Genomic DNA, 24,355 nt, shown 5'->3' with positions numbered 1-24,355 from the left:
TTGCTTCTGCTATTGTTTCTCCACCCATTTTTTTATTTAATTAACTAAACAAGATACCTTTCAACAGAATTTAGATCTGACAAATGTCTGCTCTGTTGGAGAAGCCTATGTGAACAAATCTAAGGCTTCAGCTGTCTCAGTGATTACCAGCCTACGTGCTCAGAAATACAGGATTCCTGCAAGTTTTTACTACATCGTTTGCTCCCAAGGAAAGGAGCTGGAAGGCACAAGGCTGGGGAAAATAACTCCAGACACGTGGACAGCTGTGGTCTAAAACACAGTTGCTCTGTCCTGTCAGCCCTGCCTGTATCCCCCCTCCAAGTAAGTCAAGTTCTCCAAGAGCCCCAGCCATTTGCCTGGCATGTGGAGAGCTGGAGGACAACATGGGGTTACATTCTCCTGGTGGTTGCATGGAGATTTGGTTTGGCAATTCTTACAAACACTAGGTAAGGAGTTACATTAGAGCACTGCTCTGATGAGGAGTGCCTGAGGGAGATGGGGGGGCTCATCCTGGAGAAAAGGAGGCTCAGGGGGGACCTTCCGGGTCTGGAACTCCCTGGGAAGGGGGGGGGAGGGGGGGGGGGGGTCGGGCTCTGCTCCCAGGGAACAAGTGGCACAATGAGGGGAAATGGCATCAAGTTGCACCAGGGAAGGTTCATCTTGGACACTGGGAAAATTTCTCCACTGAAAGGGTTGTGCAGCCCTGGCATAGGGTGCCCAGGGCAATAGTGGAGCCCCCATCCCTGGAGGGATGCAAAAACATTGCAGATGTGGCACCTGGGGATATGAGTTAGTGGTGGCCTTGGCAGTGCTGAGGGAATGGTTGGACTCCATGGTCTTGGAGGTCTTTTCCCACCTCAACAATTCTGTGATTCTGTACATTTCCAGTGCCACTCGAGACACTTCCCCCATGATGTAGAGCACCTTGTATGGCCAGACAGACTGAGATCCTGTTCCTGGACTTACGGACTGGGTGCTCTTGACATGCTGGTTCCTGCCTTTGAAGAACCTGTCTGAACACCATGTTTGCCCCCAACCCCAGGTAACTCTCCCATGGGACAAACTTTCAAGGACACTATAAGCTCCTTGCAGAGGAGAAATTCTAATTTAGTCCTGCTTTTGTGCAAAGCTTGATACTTGCTGGGCATGGCCAGGGCCATCCAACAATTATGAACTAATGTGGACTTGCAGCCACTTAGGCAAGAGGCTGAGAATGAAGAGCAGTGACGTGGTCAAGGTCAAACCTTCTCTATCCCCTTCATCCCTCTGAAGCTTGAAAGAAAACATTCCTCACTGCATTTGGCAGATCATAAGTTTCTCTTCACCCTTTCCTCTGCCCAGACAGGGTCTCATCTCTGTGCCAGGATGCACAGGAATATAATGCTAAGTGTTGGAAGTATCTCATGATCAGCTTTGCTATTCACTTGCCTAACACTAATCAGCAATTGCTTATAAGGGACAGATTAAGATCACAGAATCATAGATTAGTTAGATTTGGAAGGGACCTTAAAGATCATTCAGTTCCATTCCCCTAGACCAGGTTGCTCCAAACTCCATCCAACCCGGCCTTGAACACTTCCAGGATCTGCTGCAGAAATGGACAGTGTGGGATCTTCCATTCTCATGAGGACACCAGATCCCACTTATTCATGATACCCCTCAAAGCTGGGGTTGCAGAACATCCCCGAGGAACACAGCAGCTGTACCTGAAAATGGAGAACTGATGGGGCTGGATCTGTGGGATGACAGGCCACCGCTCTCTACCTCCCTTCTGAAAATCCCACCATAACTTTCCATTCAGGGAGGGAAATTAAAGAAACGAAACCCCTTAGAGTCAAAGCTGAGTCAAATTCACAATTTAGCAAGTGGGTTCTTCCCAGCTGTACAAGCTAGCTGCCCAGGATACTCATTCTCAGCAGGGAAAGGGCAGGAAGAAGCAAAGGACTCTGAAACATTCCCTGAATAAACCAATTTGTCCAGGCCCAGCCTTTCTGAACTAAGTATATTCCAGCCAGACCAGCTGCTTCACTCTGTGTGATGCAGCTCCATAAATAACCGCACTGGCACCCCCAGGCAGGTGCTGCTGGAGAGGTTTGGGCATGGCAGTACTGCTGTGGTCAAAAGCACTCATCATCACTGGCTTTAGGTACCTAAGGCATGTTGTGGTCCAAACTGGATGGCCTAAAGGATCTCAGTGAGGAGCTGGTGAAATTTTATAACATCTAGTACTGGTCCTGGAGGTCTGGGGAATATTGTTGTTAATATAACAAGGAAAAAGGCCTGACTTCCCCCAAAGGTATTCTTCACCAAACCTACCTCCATCAAAGGTGCTCTGATGTTTCACATGCATGTATAATAATAACTCAGTTGTTATTAGTTGCTTTAGTGCATCACAGCCCAGCTCTGGCCATTTTCTATCCTTGCTATGTCTGAGAGTGGGAAACACTCAAATAAGCTTGACAGTTCCACACAATTTAATTAAAAACCTCAAAACCCCACAGAAAGCAACAACTAACAGCTCCAAGGATGAAGAACACAGGATTTGTGTGTGTTCTCCCTTCGGCTTTCTCTCTCAAACTGGTTTCACTTGGCTCCAGTTTCATTTTTGTTTGCATTTTTCCCAGATGAGAAGGGAACAAGATGTCATGTCCACTCCTGAGAACAAAAGTGAAATTATTCACACTTCTTTCATGCCTTTCTGTCACTAGGGTTAAAGGCCACCCCAAATGCTAGACTAAGCCCACGCTGTCTGGACAGACACAGCATTTTGGAAGTGTAGAAAATCCACCTGTGAAAATGGTGGTGATCAAGATTTAGAACCACCTTTGAACAGCTGAGATGAAGAGCATGCTTTAAGTCTTACATGTGTGCATCTTTGAAAACATACAGTGAACTCCAGAAGACAAGCACAGCCAACAAAAACAACGCTATGGGGGTAGAGATGTTTTTGATGAGGCTCACAGCCTCTGGCTGCTGGGAAAAGCATTACAAAACCTCCATGTGAGCTGCCTACACAGGCACAACTTCTCTTGTCACCACCTTGGTGGTGACAGCTCTCCCTTGTGCCTGGACATCACATCTGCCTTTGTTTGTTAGAGATGATTTTGTTTGGCCTTTATAGCATAATTAGACTCACTATAAACCAAGAGCATTGATTTTTACAATGAGGGTTGTAAAACACTGGCACAGGTAGCTCAGAGAGGTGGTGGGTGCCCCATCCCTGGAAACATTCAACGTCAGGTTAGACAGGGCTCTGAGCAACCCTGGTCTAGTGGAAGGTGACCCTGCCCATGGAAGGGGATTGGACTAGGTGACCTTTAAAGGTCTTACCAAATCCAAACTATTCTATGTCTTGTACATCCAAAATCCCCATTGACTCCCAAGCAAATGGGTAAATGAAGAACTTCTCCCACCACAGCGATGGGTGAGACATTCACAGGACCAGCACATGAACACCCAGTCCAGGCTGTGCTGCAGGAGCAGAGACAGCACTTCTGGGCTGAAGGACATGGCACAACATCCCTCAAAACAGACTCAAAAGCGTTGAAGAGCAAACTTGTGTCTACTGCTGAAGTCCAATGGAAAGCCCTCACACGCTGAAATGCTTGGTTGCACAGGCTGCCTGAGTCAGCTATTTTCTTCTAAGCTTCATGGAAATGAATCTTCAGGAGGAATTTAAGTAGCTGTTTCGCAACACCAGCTTGGGAAAGACATCCCAAGTACAGATGGCATGTGAGATAGTTCCAAACCAGCTCTTTAATGCTTTGCTGGATCTCCCACAAATCATTAGGGATGTCCAGATGGAAGCCCTTGTTGCATAGAGCGGGCAACCAGCTAGGAAGGCACCCCCTGGACTTCAAGGCTGAATGCCCAGACTGGTGTAGAAATCACTGCAATGATTTCACATAGAAGTTGTTTGGAAATGGTTCTCTTCATAAACTACATTACTTGGAATTATGCTGTTGCATTCTTAGTGTACTGTAAACATGATTGCAAAAACTACATGAAAACCATCGGAAGACGGTGACAAAGAACTGAATCCAGTTTAGATGAAATAGTTTAAATTAAGACACAACCACAGCATATAACATTTCCCAAACACGAATGGATCCTGGACTACTGGTAAGAATGTGACTTGAATGAATATAGATTCATTTTTTACTACTTTGCAGTAAAAAGAGCTTATACTTCAGACTCCAGGCTGCCTCCTTTAAAAATACACCCAGGCTGATCAGTTATCCTGAGATCTGATAATCCTCCAAGAGATATAAACTTTAAACCCATGCCAAGATGCACAGACAAGATGCACATAAACTTTAAACTCATGCACAGACAAAGCCCACCACCATCCCTCCACGGTCCTAGCCCTCAAGACACATCCTAAATAGTACCATGAGCCCCCACCTGCTGCCTTTTGTGTTCAGCTGTCCTCCTTCAGACCTCTGTGACTCTTTGACCTGCAGCAAGGAGACATCCTAGGTTGGTTTTTTTTTTCCATATCCTATTTATACCAGTGCTTTCTAGTGAAGAAATAAATGTCTTTCCCGTAGGAGCTAAGGCAAGATTTGACAGGATCTCCTAACAGCTGTCCAGACACATGAGACGACCCAAAGTCAATGGCAAGCAATTACTTCCGACGTAGAGGTCCAGTAAAACACCAACCCAAGCTGCAGAGATGCTTTGGACTTAGGTGTGTCAGAAGCCTTTGTCAAACACATTGAATAAAATTCTTTAAAAATGATGTGGCAGGCTATAACATTTAGTATGGAGTTTTGGGAGCCAGGATTAATCTGGAAATCGATTTACTGCAACCCAGTGACAATCCTAAGCTGTTTCCCAAATGTTCTGTCCCACTGTCAGAAGAAGAGTTCATAGAATCATAGATGATTTGAGTTGGAAGGGACCTTTTACAGGTCTTTTAGCTCCTGGCAATGAGCAGAGTCATATTCAACAAGAGGAGTTGTCTACTCTTGACCCAAATCCTGCATCTTTCCTTATGCTATCCCTAACGCTCTCATGGGTTTGCTGAGCTCTGTCAGGGTCTGATTCACTCACAGAATTTACTTTCTCTTGGATAAGCTTCCACTCATCAGTTTTCATGGGAACACACTGCTTGGGGGCGAGGCACAGAGCTGGGTCACCTTCTGCAGCTCCAGTGTCACGTAGCTGTTGGTCCTTGCTGCCTGGGGACCAGCACCCCCAGCTTTAATCAGGAAATTAGGATGATCCATAGCATCTGCACAATGCTGGGAATGGCTGGAGCAATGTTAGTTTAAATGAAAGAAAGAAGCCTGTTGTCCACTCGTGCCCCGGAGGCTGTCACGCTAAATAAAGACATTATCAGAGAAAGGGCAGAGACTCAGCGCCTTCATGCCTGTCAATGACCCTGACACCTTCCAAATCAATCTAGGGACTCTCTTTCCCACAGATGGTCCCTTGGAGACAGACTGCTGTGGCTTTAGCAGGATAAATGGAAACAAAACAGTTAACAAATATCCAAAAATAGAGCATAGTTAGCTTTTTTTTTTTTTTTTTAATATGGAGATGAAAAATCCCTGGGTGATTTATGTGCCAGCAAAGACATTAGCTGCATATAATAGATGCAATATTTTTAATACTAATATTTTGGGCTGAGACAAGAGCTGGAATGGAAAGTATTTCCAGTGCCTTGACTTCTTTATTTTGCAAACATCAGTTGCTAACTGGGGTCAGACAGAAATATTGTTTCTGCAACAAGAGCCCAAACAACTTGAGCTGGCAACTTCTTCACACACTGACCATGCCAGGAGGCCCTGCAGAGCTTCAGCACGTTGTTCCCTCCCAGGTCTCCGGGGCCAACGTCCCCCAGTTGGACTTGGGGAGAGAAGGAGTGGGTGGTAACTGGTCTTTTGCTGAGAGGCTGGCTACTTGTCATGGCCAAAAACTGGAAATCACCACCCAAACAGTGCAACCACACCACTGAAGTGCTGCTGGGTTTCTTCAGCTGGGCCGGGTCTCATGGAAAGACATCATGTGACACAGTGGATGCCATAAAGCCTTTTTCTTATATCCATCTAAAGCATCAACATGTGCTTGCCCTTATCTCTGAGTTCAGTTGCCATGTACTTCAGGGAGCAATTTGGCAGCGGGAAGCCCTGAGTGCCCATTCCAAGGCATCACCAGCAACAACACATTTACATCTGAGGACCGAAAGCGCGAGAAAGAAAAAGATTATTTCACTTCATATTCACTCCAGCAATCAACTTCTGACAACAGCTCCACGGATCCGTGCTGGAAAACAAGGTGTAGATGGATAAACCCATTTCCAGCACCGAGGAGCTGTACCGGAAACACTCCACCAAAGAGAAAGCCATTTCAATAACAGATCGGTTTCCTAGTGCAGAGGAACCTGCCGCTATATTTCCTTCCCTCAATTCTGGCCGGCTGAAATAGCATCACGTAGTCACTTGTGTTTTGCACCGTGTGACGCTGAGAGAGCAGCCCTGAGGGGCAGTCTCATGGGTGCTGGGGTTCACACATATCTGGTGGCCACAAGGTTCAATGCAAGGTCTGCAGTGGGGGAAGGTCCAAACACAGCCCCTTTCCTCCCTTCCGCCTCGGTTTCCTCGCAGGCAAAGGGGAGATGCTGAGAGCAGTCCTCTGCCAAAAAGCGTTTTGAGGTGGATAAAACACTGCTCTGGTGTTCTACTGTTCATCTCTGGCTGTCTGCCCTGGGGACAGCTCTTGCATTGCTTCCCTGTGGCCCACCCTACACCTAAGTGACCCAGAGATACCCTACTGCAGCCTTTCAGTTTTCCCTTCCAGAGAGGGCTTACTAAAAAAAGGGAAAGTGACTTTTTACACAGGCAGATAGTCATAGGACAAGGGGAAATGGTTCTAAATTTAAAGAGGAGAGATTTAGATTAAATGTCAGCAAGAAATTCATCCTGTGGGGGTGGTGAGGCCCTGGCACAGGTTGCCCAGAGAAGCTGCGGCTGCCCCAGCCCTGGGAGTGTCCAAAGCCTGGTTGGAGAGGTCTCGGAGCAACCTGGGCTAGTGGAAGGTGTCCCTCCCCATGGCATAAGGTTGAAATGAGATGAACATTAGGGTCCCTATCAACACAAACCATTCTGTAATTCTGTGATTTTATAAAGATTACAAAGGTCAATTTTTATGAAGGTCAGATTTTATAAAGATGGCAAACCTGGGTGGAGGGCAAAAAAAAAAAATTGCTCAGAGAGCTGAAGCACCTCTCCTGTGAGGAAAGGCTGAGAGACCTGGGGTTCTTCAGCCTGGGGAAGGCTCTGCAGAGACCTTATTGCAGCGTTTCAGCACTTAAAGGGGAAAGAAATGTTAGGATCATTGAGTTAAACCATTAAGAAGAGGAGAGCACTTTTGGGAAGCAGCGTTGCGTGCCTACCCTGTTCTTCTCACACTTCTCCTGGGGTCACCTGGTCTCGTGTAAGGCGTCACATCTCTCCTCTTTCTCTCACGGACCTCCCGAGCCAGTCCCAGCACGCCTAGTGGGCAAGTTAAAAACTCCTGCCCCTCTGCTGATGGAGGGCAGCACGGCAACTGCCAGGTAAGGCAGGTTATCTCCTGGTTGGGCAGAGGGGCTGCGTGCACGGCCGGTGGCGCACACGCGTGGGCAATTACCCGCCCGCCGTAATTCACTAGGCCGCAGTAACACAATCACCCACCTGAGCCCTTCTAGGAGCAAACCGCCGAGACGATATTTTCCCCTGGGGACCTGCAGCCCGGAGAATTAATTTAGTGTAATAACTCCCAGTGATGTTGGAGACAATCAAACTGAAACGACGATCTGTCTCTCAACTGTCTGCCGGTAACAAACCCCTCGGTTGAGCCCTGAGGCCGCCGGCTCCGCTCAGGCAGGCAAAACAAGTACCAGCTGCTGGGACTGTCATGGCTATGAAGGCTTAACCCGTGAGGAGGCTCATCGTAAAGGACCAGTATTCCAATAAGGAGATCTTCACCTCACTCTTGAGGATGCTCAGCTTCAGTTGGGACAGCTTTCTTAGCCATATGGTTTAGTTTTAGGCAGTCCTGTGAGGAGCAGGGAGCTGGACTTGATCCTTAGGGGATCCTTCTGTTTGGAGGTGTTCTATGATCGGGACAAAGGGGAATGGTTCTAAACTACAGGAGCACATGTTTAGATTAGATATTAGGGAGAAATTCTTGACTGTGAGGATGGTGAGGCCCTGGCATGGGTTGCCTAGAGAAGCTGTGGCTGCTCCAACCCTGGAAGTATCCAAGGCCAGGTTGGATGGGGCTTGGAGCAACCTGGTCTAGTGGGAGGTGTCCCTTCTCACGGCAGGGGGTTGGAATGAGATGATTGTCAAGGTCCCTTCCAACCCAAACTATTCTATGATTGCTTTCTGAGATGCACCTTTAGTGCAGTTGTTCCTGAAAACATGACCTGTCCTTCATTAGCAGTGCAAAGTTTCTGAATCTTAAGCAGAACTGCAACTATTATTTTACCATCTTTGCTTAGGTGCTTGCAGCTGCCTAGAAGAGTTTTTTGGATCATTACACTCTAAACACTATGATTTATCCAGATGCTAGTATTGCTGTTCAGCACTGCAGGCAAGTACACCACCAGACTTACTTCTGTCCTTAAAAAGAAAAAAATTACTGGTCCTGAGTCTGCTCAAGAAAAGAGGCAGATTTTCATAGCAACCACTAAGCTGGTTCAACTCCTCTGCAACCTGCTCAGCATGGGTGGCTGTGACATCCCCACTGAGTTTGGGATGTTCCCTCTGCACCCACAAAGACAGTTCCTGTGGTGGCTCCAGTAAACCCCATCAGCTCCCAGGCGGGCTTGGACAAGACAGGAGCATAAGGAAGAGGATAAACCCCTGACTTCCAGATGCTGCTTCAAGGGTTCAGGACCATGTGCTGTTAAATCTAATTAATTTGATTTGGAAATCCTACTGAGAAGGAAAGGGGTGTTTCAACTTCTTCAATTCCTTCCCTTCCTCTCTCTTTCCTCTGTTCCAACAGAAGTTCAGTAAATACACTGCAAACCGTTTAGCTAAATGCTAATTGTCAGTGAGTATCCAGTCCATGTCAAACATTTCGTTTTGTTCCAGCTAGAAATGGCCCTTTGGCCCTAAAATAACGTCTTAATATTGTTGCTTTCTTTAATAAACATCCTCTCCTCTCACTGTAAAGCCCTCAGTAAATGGCCCTGAAAGAACAAAAGACATTTCTGTATTGTTTTAAGTTCTCTTCCTTTCTGAAAAACCTCAATTAAAACGGTGAAAAAGCAAACGTGTTGCTACTATACTCTGTAATTATGAACTCATTGCTATTCACTCTCTCAGCAGGAGAGCTTTGTCCTGTTGACCTCTGGGAATGGGTTTCTAAGGCTCTTCCAAAATTTCACAGCCTTAAAACCGACACGCTCATGCCAGCCGTAAAACACGTTCACCTTTGCCTTCACCCAAAATAACTTGCAATCCTCGAGTCCAGGGTGAGGGCCGCCCCTGTGACTATTTTTATTTGTGAAAGTAGCCCTAGCGCTGGCCATGAATAGATTGGCAAGGGAGTGGCTCTGGAAACAGTGCAACCCCTCCAAGACAGCATGAAAATTGCGTGAATGCGGGCTGTCAGCTTCTTGTAGAGAAATTTCAAATAAATGCCTTGCATGGCGTGCTCCTGAGTGATGGAGCTGGGATTCCCTAAACAATCTTTCTAGCACAAAAACTTCCTGGCTTGAAGAGGATGCACGTGAGGGTGACCCCAACCTCTTGACTTGCCAATGGGATGTTTGTGGGAAGACGTGGAGATTTCCTTTCGTGAAGTCCCCTCGAGAAAATGTTTTTTGAGACAAGATGTCAGGACAGATTGGTTATATGTGTGTATATCCTGGTATCACATGTGTGTATATCTGCATCTTTAAGCACACAGTAAAAGATTAAGGAAGGTAAACAAGAGGTAAAACCATTTTTTTTTTGATAAGACATGAAACAGTGGACAAGAAGATGATGCCTGAGAACTCAGAATTAGATAATAGTGAATGAAGATGAGAAGATTTTCAGATAAACTAAACTAATAGTGTCCTTTAAATACACTAGAATAAGCTAGAATAAAATTCACACATAGGACTACAAGCCACAGTGCTTTAGGGTCCAGTCCTGATCCTCCCATGATCCTCCATGTGCCAACAACACATCAAGGCATAAATATTTATGCACATATACATCCACAATACAGCTTAGGCAAAGCTGAGTACAGCTCATCAACCCCATTGCCAAAAGCCCACTAAATCCCAAGAGTTTGGCTCAGTTCATGTTCTCTCTGAAATGGAAGGGCCAAAAGCATTGCAGCCACACACCTCCTGATACCACCATCTCCTCAGACCCCTCCAGTTCAGCCAGTTCCTGCCTTAGGATGTTATCAGATGCATCAACTGGACATCCACCCACCAGCTCTCTTCTGGAAGAAACCTTCTAGAAGGTGTAAATTGTTAACTGGAATGAAAATATTAGTAGACTTTAAGGGGCTCAGGGCTAAACCCTTCCACTTGTGATGACAACACTTCTGTTGACAGCTGTTTATGAAAGAACAAGGGCAAAAAGAGGCTACTACACACCTCAACCAGGCTGCTGAAACACCAGTGACTGATGCTAACTCCTGTTCATCAGCAGCACCCAGCCAGCTTGGCTGGTAGACCTTGCTGGGGTCAGCCTCCCCAGGGGATGGGTAAGAGGGGCTTGTTCTGGCAGCCTCAGAAAGGGGTTCAGCTAAACAGGGGTGAGGGATCTCATCAGCCACAGGTGTCTCCCAGGTACAAACACAAGCACATTTTCTACAGGCACCAGAATGGCATGGCAATGTCTGAAGTGGAGACTGCTGCCCTAAAGCTTCTCAAGAAGTACCAAGACAGTACTCTCTGTGAGCATGAAAATGTCTAGGTAGATACCCTTGCTTTCCTTGGCTGAGAAGGGTTTTCCCCTTCAAGAGACAGGAGAGAATGGGATCATGGAATTGTAGAATGATTGAATGGCTTGTGTTGGAAGGGATCTTCAAATATCACTTGTTTCTACCTCCTACCACAGGTAGGAACACCTTCCACTAGACCAGGTTGCTCCAAGCCCCGTTCAACCAGGCCTTGAACAATTCCAGAGATGGGGAGTCCACAACCTCTCTGGGCAACCTGTGCCAGGGCCTCCCACCCTCACAGCCAAGAATTTCTAATATCTAATCTAACCCTGCCCTCTGTCAGTGTGAAGCCATTCCCCCTTGTCCTGTCACTACATGCCCTTGTAATGAAGGTTTCAATGTCAGCTGAGATCAGAATCCCCAGTCTGAAGTTTTTGCTCCTGCTGAAGAGAGCCCAGAAACAAATCCCTGTCCCAGCACTTCCTCCAGTGTGAGGTGGTTTGGCTCAACTCCTCCCACAGCTCTTTGTTTTTCAGACTTCCTTGGTTCTGGTCAACATGGGAAGGCAAAATAAAGCAAGGAAATCTGTTCTCTATAAGATGGCCAGACTAATGTGGGGGTGAAGCATCCTCCAAACTTCACTGAACACATCCCCTCTGAGCATAACAGGAACTTCGGCCTCCAGTTCATATATGGTCAACATAGCTATGGACATGTGGTAGGATCCAGATGGTACTGACACTGGAGATGCTTTATAGCATCTTGTTTGGCTTCTGGCCCATTCTGGTGCTGGTTTCAAGAGGTCTGGTATTTGCCAGCTCCTTACATGGATTTCAAGATGTGCTAGGGCACCTGATATAGCAACTGCGATCATGAAGGTGAAGCCCAGCAGTCCCTGATAAAGGTGAGAGCTGAAATGAGGTCTCCCATGTTTCCCCCCAAAGCCTGTGACTTAAGAGTAGGTTACTCTCCTAACCTCCTCTAGTTGTACAGGCAATATGAGCTCCTGCTCCCCATTCCCTAATGCTCACAAAAATCACAGAATTCCAGGATGTTTTGTGTTGGAAGGGACCTTCAACATCATCTTGTTGCAAACCCCCTGCCACGGGCAGGGACACCTTCCACTAGGCCTGGTTGCTCCGAGACCCATCCAACCTGGCCTTGGACACTTGTGAGGAGACATTGATGACAACAACTCACTGACCTCCAGATCAGCCCCTGGTGCCACACAGGAACAAGTTACCTAAAAATACAGAGTTCTGATGAAATCAGGTATCCCTCCACAAGGGAACACTGAAGTTCTCCTGGATTTTTTTGCTGGACCAATTATTTTGCTTTTTGTGAAGCAACATCATAAGACCCTGGGATTATCCAGCAGGCCATTATGTTTCTATTGAGGTTTCATAACAGTAACATGTTTTGCCGGTGGTACATAAAGTCTTTCAATCAGCTGCAGAGATGGAGAAAAACAACCTGCAAAAGCCTCCTGATGCCATAAAGTCTACTGGTGGCTTGGCAATTCAGGTTAAATTTAGTCTGCAGGACAGGGGTCACTGAGGTCACCAAGACTGTGAAAAAATAGGGAATAAAAAGTCTTGTGTTGCAGAGTTTTTATGTAACGACAAAGCCACTCTCAATAGAGAGGTGGCAACCCTGCAGCTGGGAAACGCACCCGGCTCGCTCCTGCCACTGCCTCCTGGCATTAAAAAGAAAGGAACAATGAAAGGAAAGGATTAAATTTGCTTAGATGAGTATGTTTTAACCCTTCTGCACCATGTCTTTAGCTGGGCACACAAGGAAGACCGAGCATATATGGAGAAGGGTAATAGACACGCATGTCCTCAAGTCCTGCTCATGTGGAGCATGTCCTGTTGAACTCACAAAAGTTTATCTCTCTCTTTACATTAGTGTTGAGCCACAGAGGTCTCTGATATTTACAGAAGAACCTTTTCCCTGCATTACATAAAATGTAAAATCCTTTTAGCTGTTGCTAGCATCAGGAAAGGAGCTGTAAACACGTCATCACCTTCCATGCTGTGTTTTGCCAGCCGAACTGGAGCTGCAACCATCTGCCTTTGGGGGTGACTCATGGCTGGGCATATTTTCACTGACACCCTCAAGTCTGTAAGGGCTTAGTGCTGCTCACGATGGCAGAAACAAGAGCAGCTGGGTGGAAAACCTCTACTCACCCCACCACAGCTTGAGACACGGGTGACAGGCAAAACAAGCTCCCCGATGGATGATAAATACCAACTGCTCCACCTCACTGCTACTGGTGCTTCCCTTGGACTGCCTGTTCCAACCCTCCTGCCATGGGAAGGAACACCTTCCACTAGACCAGGTTGCTCCAGGCCCCATCCAACCTAGCCTTCAACACTTCCAGGGATGGGACGGCCACAGCTTCTCTGGGCAACCTGTGCAAGGGCCTCATCACCCTCACAGCCAGGAATTTCTTCATAATGCCTAATTTAAACCTGCCCTCTGTCAGTTTAAAGCCATTACCCCTTGCCATGCTGTGTCCTGTTTACTGAGCCACAGTGCAAAGGCAGCAGAAGGTGCTGATGGAGCCAAAGAACCTCCAGACCTCACCTCCAAGAGGTCCCTCTTGGTGAGAAGCTGCAGTGCTACCCAGCAGCTCCACCTGTGGCTGAGTCACTCCAGCCGCATATCCATGGGGTGTCAGGAGGTGGCTTTTTATTATTTGAGGACTGCTCCTTCAATGGGGAGCCTGGTGCAGGCTTTGTTCTGAACAACCTCCTCCCAGGAGTGCAGTCCCAGTGCTGTGACCCCTGGCAGAGCCTTCTCCTCGACGCCTGGAAGGAAGGGCAGCAGGGCAGGGCGATGCCAGCACGTCTGGCCAGCGCAGCTCTGCGGGTCGGAAAGGCTCCTGCTTGACCCCTCCTGATGCCATCTCTGCCCTGCTCCATCATCACCTTAACCAAAGAGCAGCTGATGGACTAATCAGATCCAAATGACACCAGGTCTTCATACAGACCTACGCAATAGCCTCATGAGAGGGTATGTGAGTAACTACAAACACAGGGAGGAAGGACTTTGTGTCACTGCAACTCCCTTCAGTTCCCTACCTCTGTTTCTCCCTTGGTGGCAATCAAGGCAGATCTTCCTCTGACTTCCAGTCTCAATTAAATGGCCTGTTTTATCTGCTTGCTGCTCACAGCAGCATGTTTCTTCAACAGAAACAGCCCTTCTCCCCCTGCACCTTTCACCCCTGGGTATCTTGAGAGTATCCTCAGCCTCAGTAGCATTTCCTTCTCTGAGCCTTCAAGTTTATTTATCCTTCACTTCCCTGGGTGACTCTGGATCCTCATACTAACAAACATAAAGTAAAAAAAAGAAGAAAGGCAGTGAACTTTTGCTTTCTATCTCATTTCATCTTAAATACCCCTTGCTCAAGGCTCCACCTCCCTCCAGCGTTATGTGGTGCTTCAGCTCCCACCTGACCCTGTATCTTCTCCCTGAATGAGGAGATCTTGCCCTCGAAGGAGCAAGCTGGGCCAAGCTGATTCCTGTGATGTTTTACAACAGGGTGAAGTGGTAGAATGCCCTTTATGGTGTTTTGAAAGGAAATTGTACAGGAACAATGTCCTGAGCAGCATGGCTATTGAAAACCCTTCACAAAAGGAGTTTGCCACAAGAGGAAAAGCAGCTTAATCAGTCGAACTAATCACTGTAGGTGGTTGAGTGTCCCTGAGGGTCTGTAAAATTAAATATAATGGGAAAAGAAATATATCACAGCTTGCCTACGCTCCTCAGTGGAGCCGCCAACGGATATGGGACGTTCCCTGTCTGGCCCTGAGCCCGCCACGACCGTCCTTTGGGCTGTCCCTATGCAGGACCACACTCACCTCCATGTAAGACCCAGGCCAGGGCCACATGGCTTGGCTGGGATGAGCCCCAGGAGGTTTCTCAGCAGCTCAGACTCTGACTGGGCAGTCAGGACAGGGATGCCCACTCCATGTGCTCACCCCAGATAACCCGGTTTTCGGCGTGGGCGTGAGCGGGAGGGTCAGCAGTGCTTACACAACCCTCCTGCTTCAGGAAGAGGAAACCGTCCCTGGCTGCCACCCGGGGCTCTCCGGGGAAGGAGGATATTTCTGCCTCCCCCAGCTCTGAATCTAATTAAGTCCAGAAAGAAACACACACAAAAAAACCAGTAATACAGACTGTTTTTTCCTGATCGTTTAAGTGTAAAGCCAAGTTGACGGTAGGAACTAAATAAATTCAGTCAATGCAAGAGGAAATCTGGGGACATTTCTGTAATGCTGTGGTTGAAAGCTATAAGTATTTGGCATACACTGAAGGGAGATGGGGAGAGCTTATAAGCCTCTTTGCTCCCAACCCCTCTCCCCATACATCAGCCAGGAGAACCCACACAGACTTTTGCTCCAGCTCCCCATGAAAGGGATTTATGAAGAATGGATTTCCCAGGTGAAGAAACACCCCTCTTAAAATCCCATCCAACAGAAGGAGGAGATGACACGAAACTCAGTCACAGTTAAGGGTGACTTCAAGTCACAGTCCTTTACCTGAGGTGGTCACAGTCCCCAGCATGACCTGCCTGGCTGGGACAGGCAGAGCAGCCCCTCATTGGCTCTAATCACCCCAAAGCCTGCAGACACACCAGCTACACAGAAGAAGCACAAGGGACTCCCACTTTTTTTACTGACAAGAGGAATTCAGATGCCTTTTGCAGAGGGGGAATTGATTAACTCTTAGGCTTTTACTCCATCCTTTCACAGACCCTGTGCTTCCCTCTGCCATCCTCTCCTGTCCTTGTCCATAGACAAGAACCACCAAGACCCCTGTGAGGTAGCAGCCAGTATGTATGCACACCCAAGGATCTCCTCTTTGTAAGGTATTCAGCCTGATTTGACTTTTGAGTCCCACAAGATGTGATTATGATGGCACAAACTCTTTAGGACTTCCCTAGCAACCTTTTCCTGGTCCTCAGAAAAACTGTCTCCCTTTCTCAGGTGACACAGAACCATTTCACTACCTTCAATCAGAAGACCAAGATGTAGGTACAAACTCACCTGTCTTAACCTGTTGCAACTCCATGTATTCCCTGCAAATCCTGTCTAAATTGAGCAATGTTTTTTATCATTCCTATAAGGTTGGTGCAAGCCTCTGTTTGCGCATTTCCAGGTCAAAGGATTCACCCAGCTGGACCCTCCACCCCAAAACACATCATACCAGGATGTCATGGGAACTGAAGGAGCCCTGTACAACACAAAGTTGACTTGCAATGCTTCAACGGATACTTAAGAAATGGTGGCTTTGGGAACTTTTTGAACAACAAGGAGCCAAACTAAGCCCTAAGTGGCCCAAGGAGACCACATCCCAGCACAGCTTGTGTGCTCTGCTAGCAGGGAAGCGTTGGGCTGGGAAAGGTCAGAGGAGAGGACCTGAGAAATGGGTCTGTTGTGCCCCATATCCCAGGTTACTTTTTTTCTTGCAGGAGAGGTCCTACCACCACTCAGGAAAACTCCCTCCTTCCCTAGAGGTGGTCACCTATGGGAGGTCAAACCAAGTGGCCTTTGGTGCCTTTGGACATGTATGAAAAAACTTCCCCCTGCTGCTCTCCTTCCATGATCCCAGCAAGTGGTGATGCCCTCCATCACCCTCATCAGGATATGGCAGTCACAGCTCGTGACTCTAAGCCAACAGAGAACACACCAGGTGTGGGATTTCTGCCAGGAGAGGTGGGGAGGGCAGCACCTCTCCCTCGTTTCCTGCCCTGATTATAAGCTCTTTGCAGCAAGGACCTCACCACCTCCTCTAAGCTTTTACAAAGCCCTGTGCAACCAAACCCTCCATCAGATGGGGCTCTGATGTTGATTGCTGTCATGGAAAATGCATCCAGGTTTTTTAAATAACACCTAATTCCCTCTTCATCCCTGTCTTATGCAACAAACGAGGTATGCATCCAGGGAAAAATCACAGAATCTCAGATTGGTTTGGTTTGGGTTGGAAGGGACCTTTAAGACCATCCAGTTCCATCCCCTGCCATAAGCAGGGACACCTTGACCAGACCAGGTTACTCAAAGGCTCTATCCAACCTGGCCTGAACACTTCCAGGGATGTGGCATCCACAGCTTCTCTGGGAAAAAATGGCTTGGAGAACGTAAAAACAGCACATATGCAAGGAGTGAGCTATGGCTGCATGTCCATAGGGTTGCTTCTCCCCACGGGAGGGAAAGGTGCATGACAGAGACCTCAGGGTAAGGGAGCTGTGCTCCTCCACAACACAGTGACAGCATTTCCCGAGGAAAGGTGACGTGAAGGAAGCAGGGACAGGGGTTATTTATAGCAGGGCCGGACATCAGCATGAGGAACAAAAGGTGTTTCACTGGTCCAAGACATGTCCCCTTCTGAATGTCACCGCCAGAGGAGTGAGAAGCCCACACACGCTCTAGGAGGGAATTGGTGTCATTTATAAGACTAGTTGGAAAAAACCAGATAGATTTCTGGGTACTAATGTGCTTTATCAGCTTTTTTATAATAGCTGTTTTATGTAAAGATCCAGGCAACTCGAAAGTCAGCTACAACCAGGCAAGGCCAGCCGGACCTGTATGCTGAGCAGAGGTCAAACTGGGGGTTGACACCTCGACCCAAAGCTGGATGGACACTTGCAAGTGTGACTCCTGCTCACAGGAGGACCCCAATCATGGTATCCATCACTTGGGATTTGTCAACCTTGGATGAGACAAGTCCTGGGCAGGGAGAGCCCTTGCACCACATAAAGGCATTGCTGGTGGGGTCTGGGGTGCTCACCACATTCAGGAGAAGGTGAAAAGCTGCCTGATGAAAACCAGCCCCAGGTGTGGCCAGGACTCTGAGTGAGGCCACACTTGCTTTTAACCAATTTAGCAGGACAACCTCTTCTTGCAAATCCATTGCAAGTCAACCCCACTCCTGCCCTTGGCTGCTCCCATTTCTAAGAATGGTGCCTTCTAAGGTACCTTCTCCTCCTTTCTAAGAAACCAGATTTTCTTCCCTTGGGTCCAGGCATGCCAAGCTGCTTCCTAAACCCCCTCCCAACCCATCCACCACCAAATGGCCCTGCTCAGCCTCTCCCAAGCCTCGTTCCCTCTGACGCCCAATCCACAATCTTGCAATTTTGAGTGCCTCCATATCCAGGTAAGATTTAAAACAGAAAGCCTGTATCTCCTGGCTGGTTTTCCTGCCATAACATCTCACCCTGAGGGATTTTTATGCCACCTGTATGGCTGCACCAGATCAGAAATTAAGCTTTTCTTCCTGCTCCTCACCCCCTACTGAGACCGATGCCTCAGACATTAAGAAAACAGCATTGCAATGAAGTGTGAACAGCTTTGTAGTCTGTTCATGCTCCAACACAGTCTGTTTCTTTTCCCTATTCCCTTTTTTTCTGTCCCTCTATTCCTAGTCTTTACCATCCCCTATTTCTATCCTGTTTTTCACATAAAATGACCATTCTGAGACCTAATCTACTTCTAGAAATCAATTTTAAGGAGCAAGTCCTCTCTGAGGCAACTCAAGTGACACGACAAGGACTCCCAGTCCCAAATGCACCTCAGAGACAAGGGAACCCTGAAAACCCCCAGCATCAAACCATGTGTCATGGGGAGAATGAGACTGCTGAGGCTCCAAGCTGAAGTCTAGGGGAAGGGATCATGCCTTATCCTTTCAAATAATTATTTAAAAGACTGCTTTTTCACTATGGCTTCCTCTACACAGGCTTCTTACCATTTTGGAATTAAAATAAATATGTTTTTCTGTCTAAGCATTGACTACTCCTGCAGGACTGCATGTTCTTTCCATTTTATTTCATTTGTGACTGCTTAGGGCTGAAATGACCCCATGTCTCCTCCAGAATGATGCTGGATTAGTCGGGTTTTAAGGTCTTTTTCCTCTCATCCCGGGATATTATCCCAGTGCTACCCAGTCTGGGCTGTATCTCACCCCATGATCTTCCAACCCCAGCCCAAGGCAGTTTCTTTTGCTATCCCTCATTGCCATCTGTGTAAGAGGCAGGGAGGACCTGAGGGGCTGAATGCTTTTGTCTGCTGATGGTTTATCTGAAGGGACCAGAAAGAAAAAGTGCACACCTGGAGTGATCCCTCCAAGTGGCTGGTTTTTCTAGATGGGAGGGAAGAACCAACACGCAGTTCCATGGTTCATTGCAGCTTTGGTCATAGGACTTCAGGCAGGAGACCAGTCTCCTCTCCCAAAACATCACACACTCTTTAGATGGTAGAGGAGGACCCACCTAGTGAGGTGAAATGGGATCAGGATGCTCCAACCTCCGCTGTGATTTTCAGGGAGTCCAGCCTAGTGCTTCAAGTAAACCAACTCTTGCAACACAGTAGACTTCAGCTTGATTTTAACCACGTTTTGGTGATCACAGGGCTGCCACCCAGATGAAATGAGACCTTTCCCACTCCCCCCCTAAATCACAAGACTAAATTGTCTTTTAAATTGCGTACAAGAAGAAAGGAGGGAGCCCCAAAGAGAAGAGGAAAAACAGTTTGCTGCTCGTGAACCTCCCTGCCCCACAGAGGAATGTTTCTAGTATGCCTAAGAAAACTCTATTCAGCTGTTTTTTTTGGTCACTTGGTAAAATTTGGGAAAACCAAACCATGCATAGGGTTAACTGTACCCTGGCTGCTCTGAGAAGCCATGGGGCGATCTGAGGACACACTCCAAGTGCTACTAGGTATCTGTAGGACTTCACCAAAAAACCCCCATTGTGACAGCTCAGGTACAGATTTCATTCTCAGAGAAAACGTTGGCCACTTTTCCTCCTGTTGAATCACCTTGCAAACAAACTCCTGGTTTTAGAAATGCTTTATTACCCTGGATGTGTTGTCTCAGCCACAGCAGAAAAAGTCAGCAGAAATAAAGCTACATGTAGTAACTACCTCCCTCATTCCTTGCTTATTTTCACATTTAACCATAGTCACGATTCATATCAAGGACTCTAGGTGCCCTCAAATAATTAAATGTGCATTTTACACAATTAAATATCCAATGGACCCTATTAAATTAACTCAATGGATTGAAATCGCCAATGCCAAAGGAATTCAGCTGCCTGTTTAGCAAATCCCCTCCTTCCCACAGACAGCCACGTGAGGCTCACTGCAATCCCCTCTTAACCAAACCATGCCCACTTTTCAGGTGACCCTGAAAGTCAACAAATTTTGCTTTTCAATAGAAAAAAGAGAAAGCAAAGCCCAACGACTCAAGCTTTAACAGATAATAACTTGCCAGATGCCTCTTACAAGTGAGGAAATCTGGCTATGTTGGAATAATTACAAGGGGAAGAGAAGGCCCTCAAGATACTCCTGGAGCAATATAGGACATATTCCAGATTTAAAAGACAAACCAGAGGGATGGACAGACTGTATTTTCAGGATATCAGTGCTCAAATAAGGGTTTATATATTAATCCAGCGCTCAACAGCAGCCCTGCCTCAAGACAGTCCATGAGACAGTGGATGAAGGTGCACGAGGAAGAAAAGATTAAAAAAAACATGAAAGGGGTTTCACCTACCTCCGGTCGTTTCTCCTCCTTCTGAACAGCTTTTTGGTGTGTGCGATTTCAGCTTCATGAGGCAACGGATGGTAACCCTGCAAAACAGAGGGAAAAGCAGCAATCAGCTCCAAGAAACAGGAGGCATCGGCATGGAAGGGGTCAGAGTGGGGCAGAGCTGTGCACCCACATGTGAACGTGGTAAAAGGAACGGTTCCCATCCAAACATCCTTACAACATCCCAGCCCATACAAAAGCGGGTCTGGAAAACCCAGACTTGTTGTACCCTCTCAGGGCCCTCAAAGTGCAGGGAATGAAGTTACCTGCAGTTTCTGCATGGGAGAAACCACACGGGGCAAATAACTGGATCATGTCTGTACAAATCCAAGTATACACCACTGACAGGGAATTCACCTACTTTACACACAACTCTGGTCCACTCAAGCCACCCACTTTCCCCAGGCTGTTTCCTTTGTATATTTATCCAAAACCCAGCTGTAAAAATGTGTCTCAGTATCCTTTTGAGGACACAGCTGGCAGGTCTGTGCTCTCGTGCTGTTAGGAAGGGAACAAACACAACACGAGCACCTTGCTGAGCCTGCCCACCATGAACAAGTTAACTCCGTGGAAAGGACACGTGGCATACATCTTACTGGAAAAAACAGATGACAAGGATGTGTTAAACGATGTGCCCAAGCCCAAGCTGAAGGAAGATAGATTTAGATTAGATAATAGGAAGAAATTCTTTACTATAAGGGTGGTGAGGCCCTGGCACAGGTTGTCCAGAGAGGCTGTGGACTCCCTATCCCTGGAAGTGTTCAAGGCAAGACTAGAGGGGCCTCTGAATAACCTGGTCTAGTGGAAGGTGTCCCTGCCCATGGCAGGGGGGTTGAAACGAGATGATCTTTAAGGCCCCTTCCAATACAAGCCATTCTAGGATTCTGATTCTAAGCCAAGGTAGTGGAAGAGCTGTGTGTAACTCCAGCTGCTGTCTTTCCAGTGTCCTCTTTCCACTGAAGGTGCCGACTCTGACGTGGTATGTTCATCTGATAAGTGGGATGCTGTATTTGCCAACCTACTATGGGCATGACAAGGCTTTGTTAATGCTCGCAAAGAGCTCTGAGGTTCCTGGATGAAAGGCTCTGCATAAGTGCAAAGTGTTATTTATTTTCCAGGGACCACAGAGCTGTCATAACCATAATGAATTTTATTTATGCAGTATTGTACTTCCCCAGCTGGCAATAAAAGCCCTGTAAAAGTCGCTCCTTTTATTTCCATCGCAATCTATCTCGGCCTGGAGCTCCAGCCGCTGCTGGTGAATCACCACACATGAGGGGCCATGAGGGAGCAGCCTGGGCAAGGGCAAGGCCTGGGTGGGGATGTGTCTCATTGAGCAGCGGCTTTGTGACATTGGCATGACAACATAACACACCGACTTCAAAAAAAAGTCCCTCTCTCTTCGCACGAAGAGCCTTTAAAAATTACAGTTCATTTTTGTAGTGGTTACTGAGATAATAATATTTTGAGTTTCTCTCAAAATGAGGAGGAGAAAGGTTGCTGGGGATGACAATGAATTCAGGCATGCAGGCCTGAGAGGCACCACTGAGCCAAAGACCATCAGGGTTTACTGTGACCATCCATCCTGACCATCTGCAAAAAGCCAGGAGAAACTGCCACTGCAGCAACCCTACAGCTCCCATGGCAGCTGGAGTCTTCCCCTTTGGACGCCTTTGCTCCTCAAGACTTCAAGCCAATACAGAACTCATCAAGCCAAAATACAAAGCTATTAGAAAACGTCCAAAGGAGGGCTAGGACAATGGTGAAGGGTCTAGTGGTGAAGCACATGGTGGGATGGTTGGGACTGCCCTGTGCAGGGCCAGGAGCTGGACCTGATGATCCTTGTGGGTCCCTTCCAAGTCAGGATATGCTAGGATTCTATAATAGCTTAGAATCGCAGAACCCTAGAATGGTTTGGGTTGGAAGGAACATTAAAGATCAGACAGTCCAAACCCCCTGCCAGGGGCAAGGGGAACTTCCACAAGACCAGGTTGCTCATATTGAACCTTTATTACTGAGGGCTGTGGTTTGAGTCTTCCTCACCTCTTATTTTCCCAGTCATTCATTTTCACTGAATGTACAGGAGGGGCTTAATATCACCGAGACCTCTGTTCCTGTGAAAAATTACTTGGCATTGGCCAATGGATACCAAACTCAACAAGAAAAGGAAGGGAAGGAGGAGACACACACAGCCCAAACACATCAGCCACATAGCTTAGGAAATGAGGCTAAAAATAGTGCAATAATCAGCGAGGCTGTTTCTAATGCTGTATTACCACAGGAGGCTAAAGCTTGGGGCGTTTTTTAGAATTTAAGCTTCATTGCAGACACACGTGCAAATACAATTACCTTGGAAAAATGAAACTATCTCCGCATAACACAAGGACCAATTTCCGAAGCCCTCATTAAAGTCTCTGCTCTTTCCAACTAGAAACCGTATGCACAGTGGTGCATTCCCACATGTCCTCCTTGCAGAGAATCCCTGTGCTTCCTCAGACCTCAACCCATCAGCAGCTGACGCCAATGGGATGAAAGACAAATTAATTACACAGGAATAAGCTCCTAATCCAAGGAGCACTCCTGGACACTGCCCATGCCTGAACACGGGAGAACTTCGTGTCCCCGTTAGGAAAACCAAACGTCTCCCTTCTCCTGTCGAGCAGTTCCCTTCCTCAGTCCTAGTCATGAGACAATGTTTTGGAAAAAAACAGTCACCGATCCCTACTCTTGTCTATTTTGGTGCCTAAACAGAGCTAAATTTGGAAGGCAGAAAAGTTGACTTTTTTTGTGCAGCGAGCTGATGTAAAAGGAAATATCAGCAACTTGTAAGGAGGGCAGAGTGGCCAGAGAAGACCAAAGGTGATGGGTGGGTGGGGACAGGCCTGAATCTCAAAGGAACAGTGAGAGCTTTGGCTCTTGTCTCGAGGCTGTTCCCCACCATGGGTTGTGCTGACAGTAGTGGAAGTGCCTTCAGCAGAATCAGCTCACTGAGGACAATGTGGATCTGAAATGCACCTTTCAGCAGACATACTCCTTATGAAGCCAAAATCTCTGAACATTTCCAAAACAAAATGTCTCACAAGGGAGAAAATCACCCTCTGCTCTGCAATGGGTCTATGAGAAGACCCACACAAGAGGGATGGTTTTTGCTCCTGCCTGGGCAACAGGTACCATCAAACTCGGGTGCTCATGGTTTTCAGAGGCAGGTTTGCAACTCCTCAGTGGGCAGCAAAATCACATTTGGTCTCTTTCCCACATGGGTTTTGTTTTGGTATTTATTTGCAGGTGGCTGGAGAAGGTAACAAACCAATATTTCAGAGCTGTTTGTTCTCGAAGTGAGGGGTGTGGGAAAAGCAAAGCACAAGCAGCCCATGGCCATAGGAAGGATTGCTAACAGGGGTTATTTTCAACTTTGGAGCTAAACACTCTGTGGTTTACATGGTGGGAAGCTTGGAGCAGAACCTGAGATGCCCATGAGACTTCTAATGCATGTATGTTCCAATTTAAATCATAAACATACATGCTCCAGCAAGAAAGGCCAAAAGCTCTGGAAAAGAAGGGTTGTTCAGGAATGGTCTGCTCCCTGGGCCTGTTCTCAAGAGATAGCTATGTTGTGACGTGCATACACATTGTTAGATTTTCTGGGGAAAGTAACTCTTGGATAAGGTGATACTTGGCAAGCTTAGGTGACTGTCACATGGCCAGCTAGCACACACCAAGGGAACTCTGTCACCTACTGGAATTGCTGCAAACAGAGGTCAGAGGGAGCAGGTCTGAAGCCCATGTGCACCATTTTTTGTGCTTTACCTTCCTCATGAAGGTGTCTGTCCAGCCTCCATCCCCATCCACCTGCCTGTGGGAATCCAGAAAGCTGGCAGCT

The 24,355-nt window shown here is 47.3% G+C and overlaps 1 protein-coding gene across 3 annotated transcripts in view; it reads right to left on the bottom strand.

The window, feature by feature from the left end:
* CTIF (cap binding complex dependent translation initiation factor) overlaps window positions 1-24,355 on the bottom strand; it is a 147,383-nt gene that overhangs the window by 47,815 nt on the left and 75,213 nt on the right. For all 3 annotated transcript variants that reach the window (XM_027656075.1, XM_027656076.1, XM_027656077.1), the window contains one exon: window positions 20,440-20,516. In XM_027656075.1, coding sequence (XP_027511876.1) covers window positions 20,440-20,516 — 77 coding nt within the window. The remainder of the gene's footprint in view (window positions 1-20,439; window positions 20,517-24,355) is intronic.

Source organism: Corapipo altera, unplaced genomic scaffold (assembly GCF_003945725.1).
Source record: "Corapipo altera isolate COAL_440 unplaced genomic scaffold, ASM394572v1 61553, whole genome shotgun sequence".
Lineage (NCBI taxonomy): Eukaryota > Metazoa > Chordata > Aves > Passeriformes > Pipridae > Corapipo > Corapipo altera.
The sequence above is the reverse complement of the archived record's forward strand: the minus strand, read 5'-3'. Positions and strand labels throughout refer to the sequence as shown.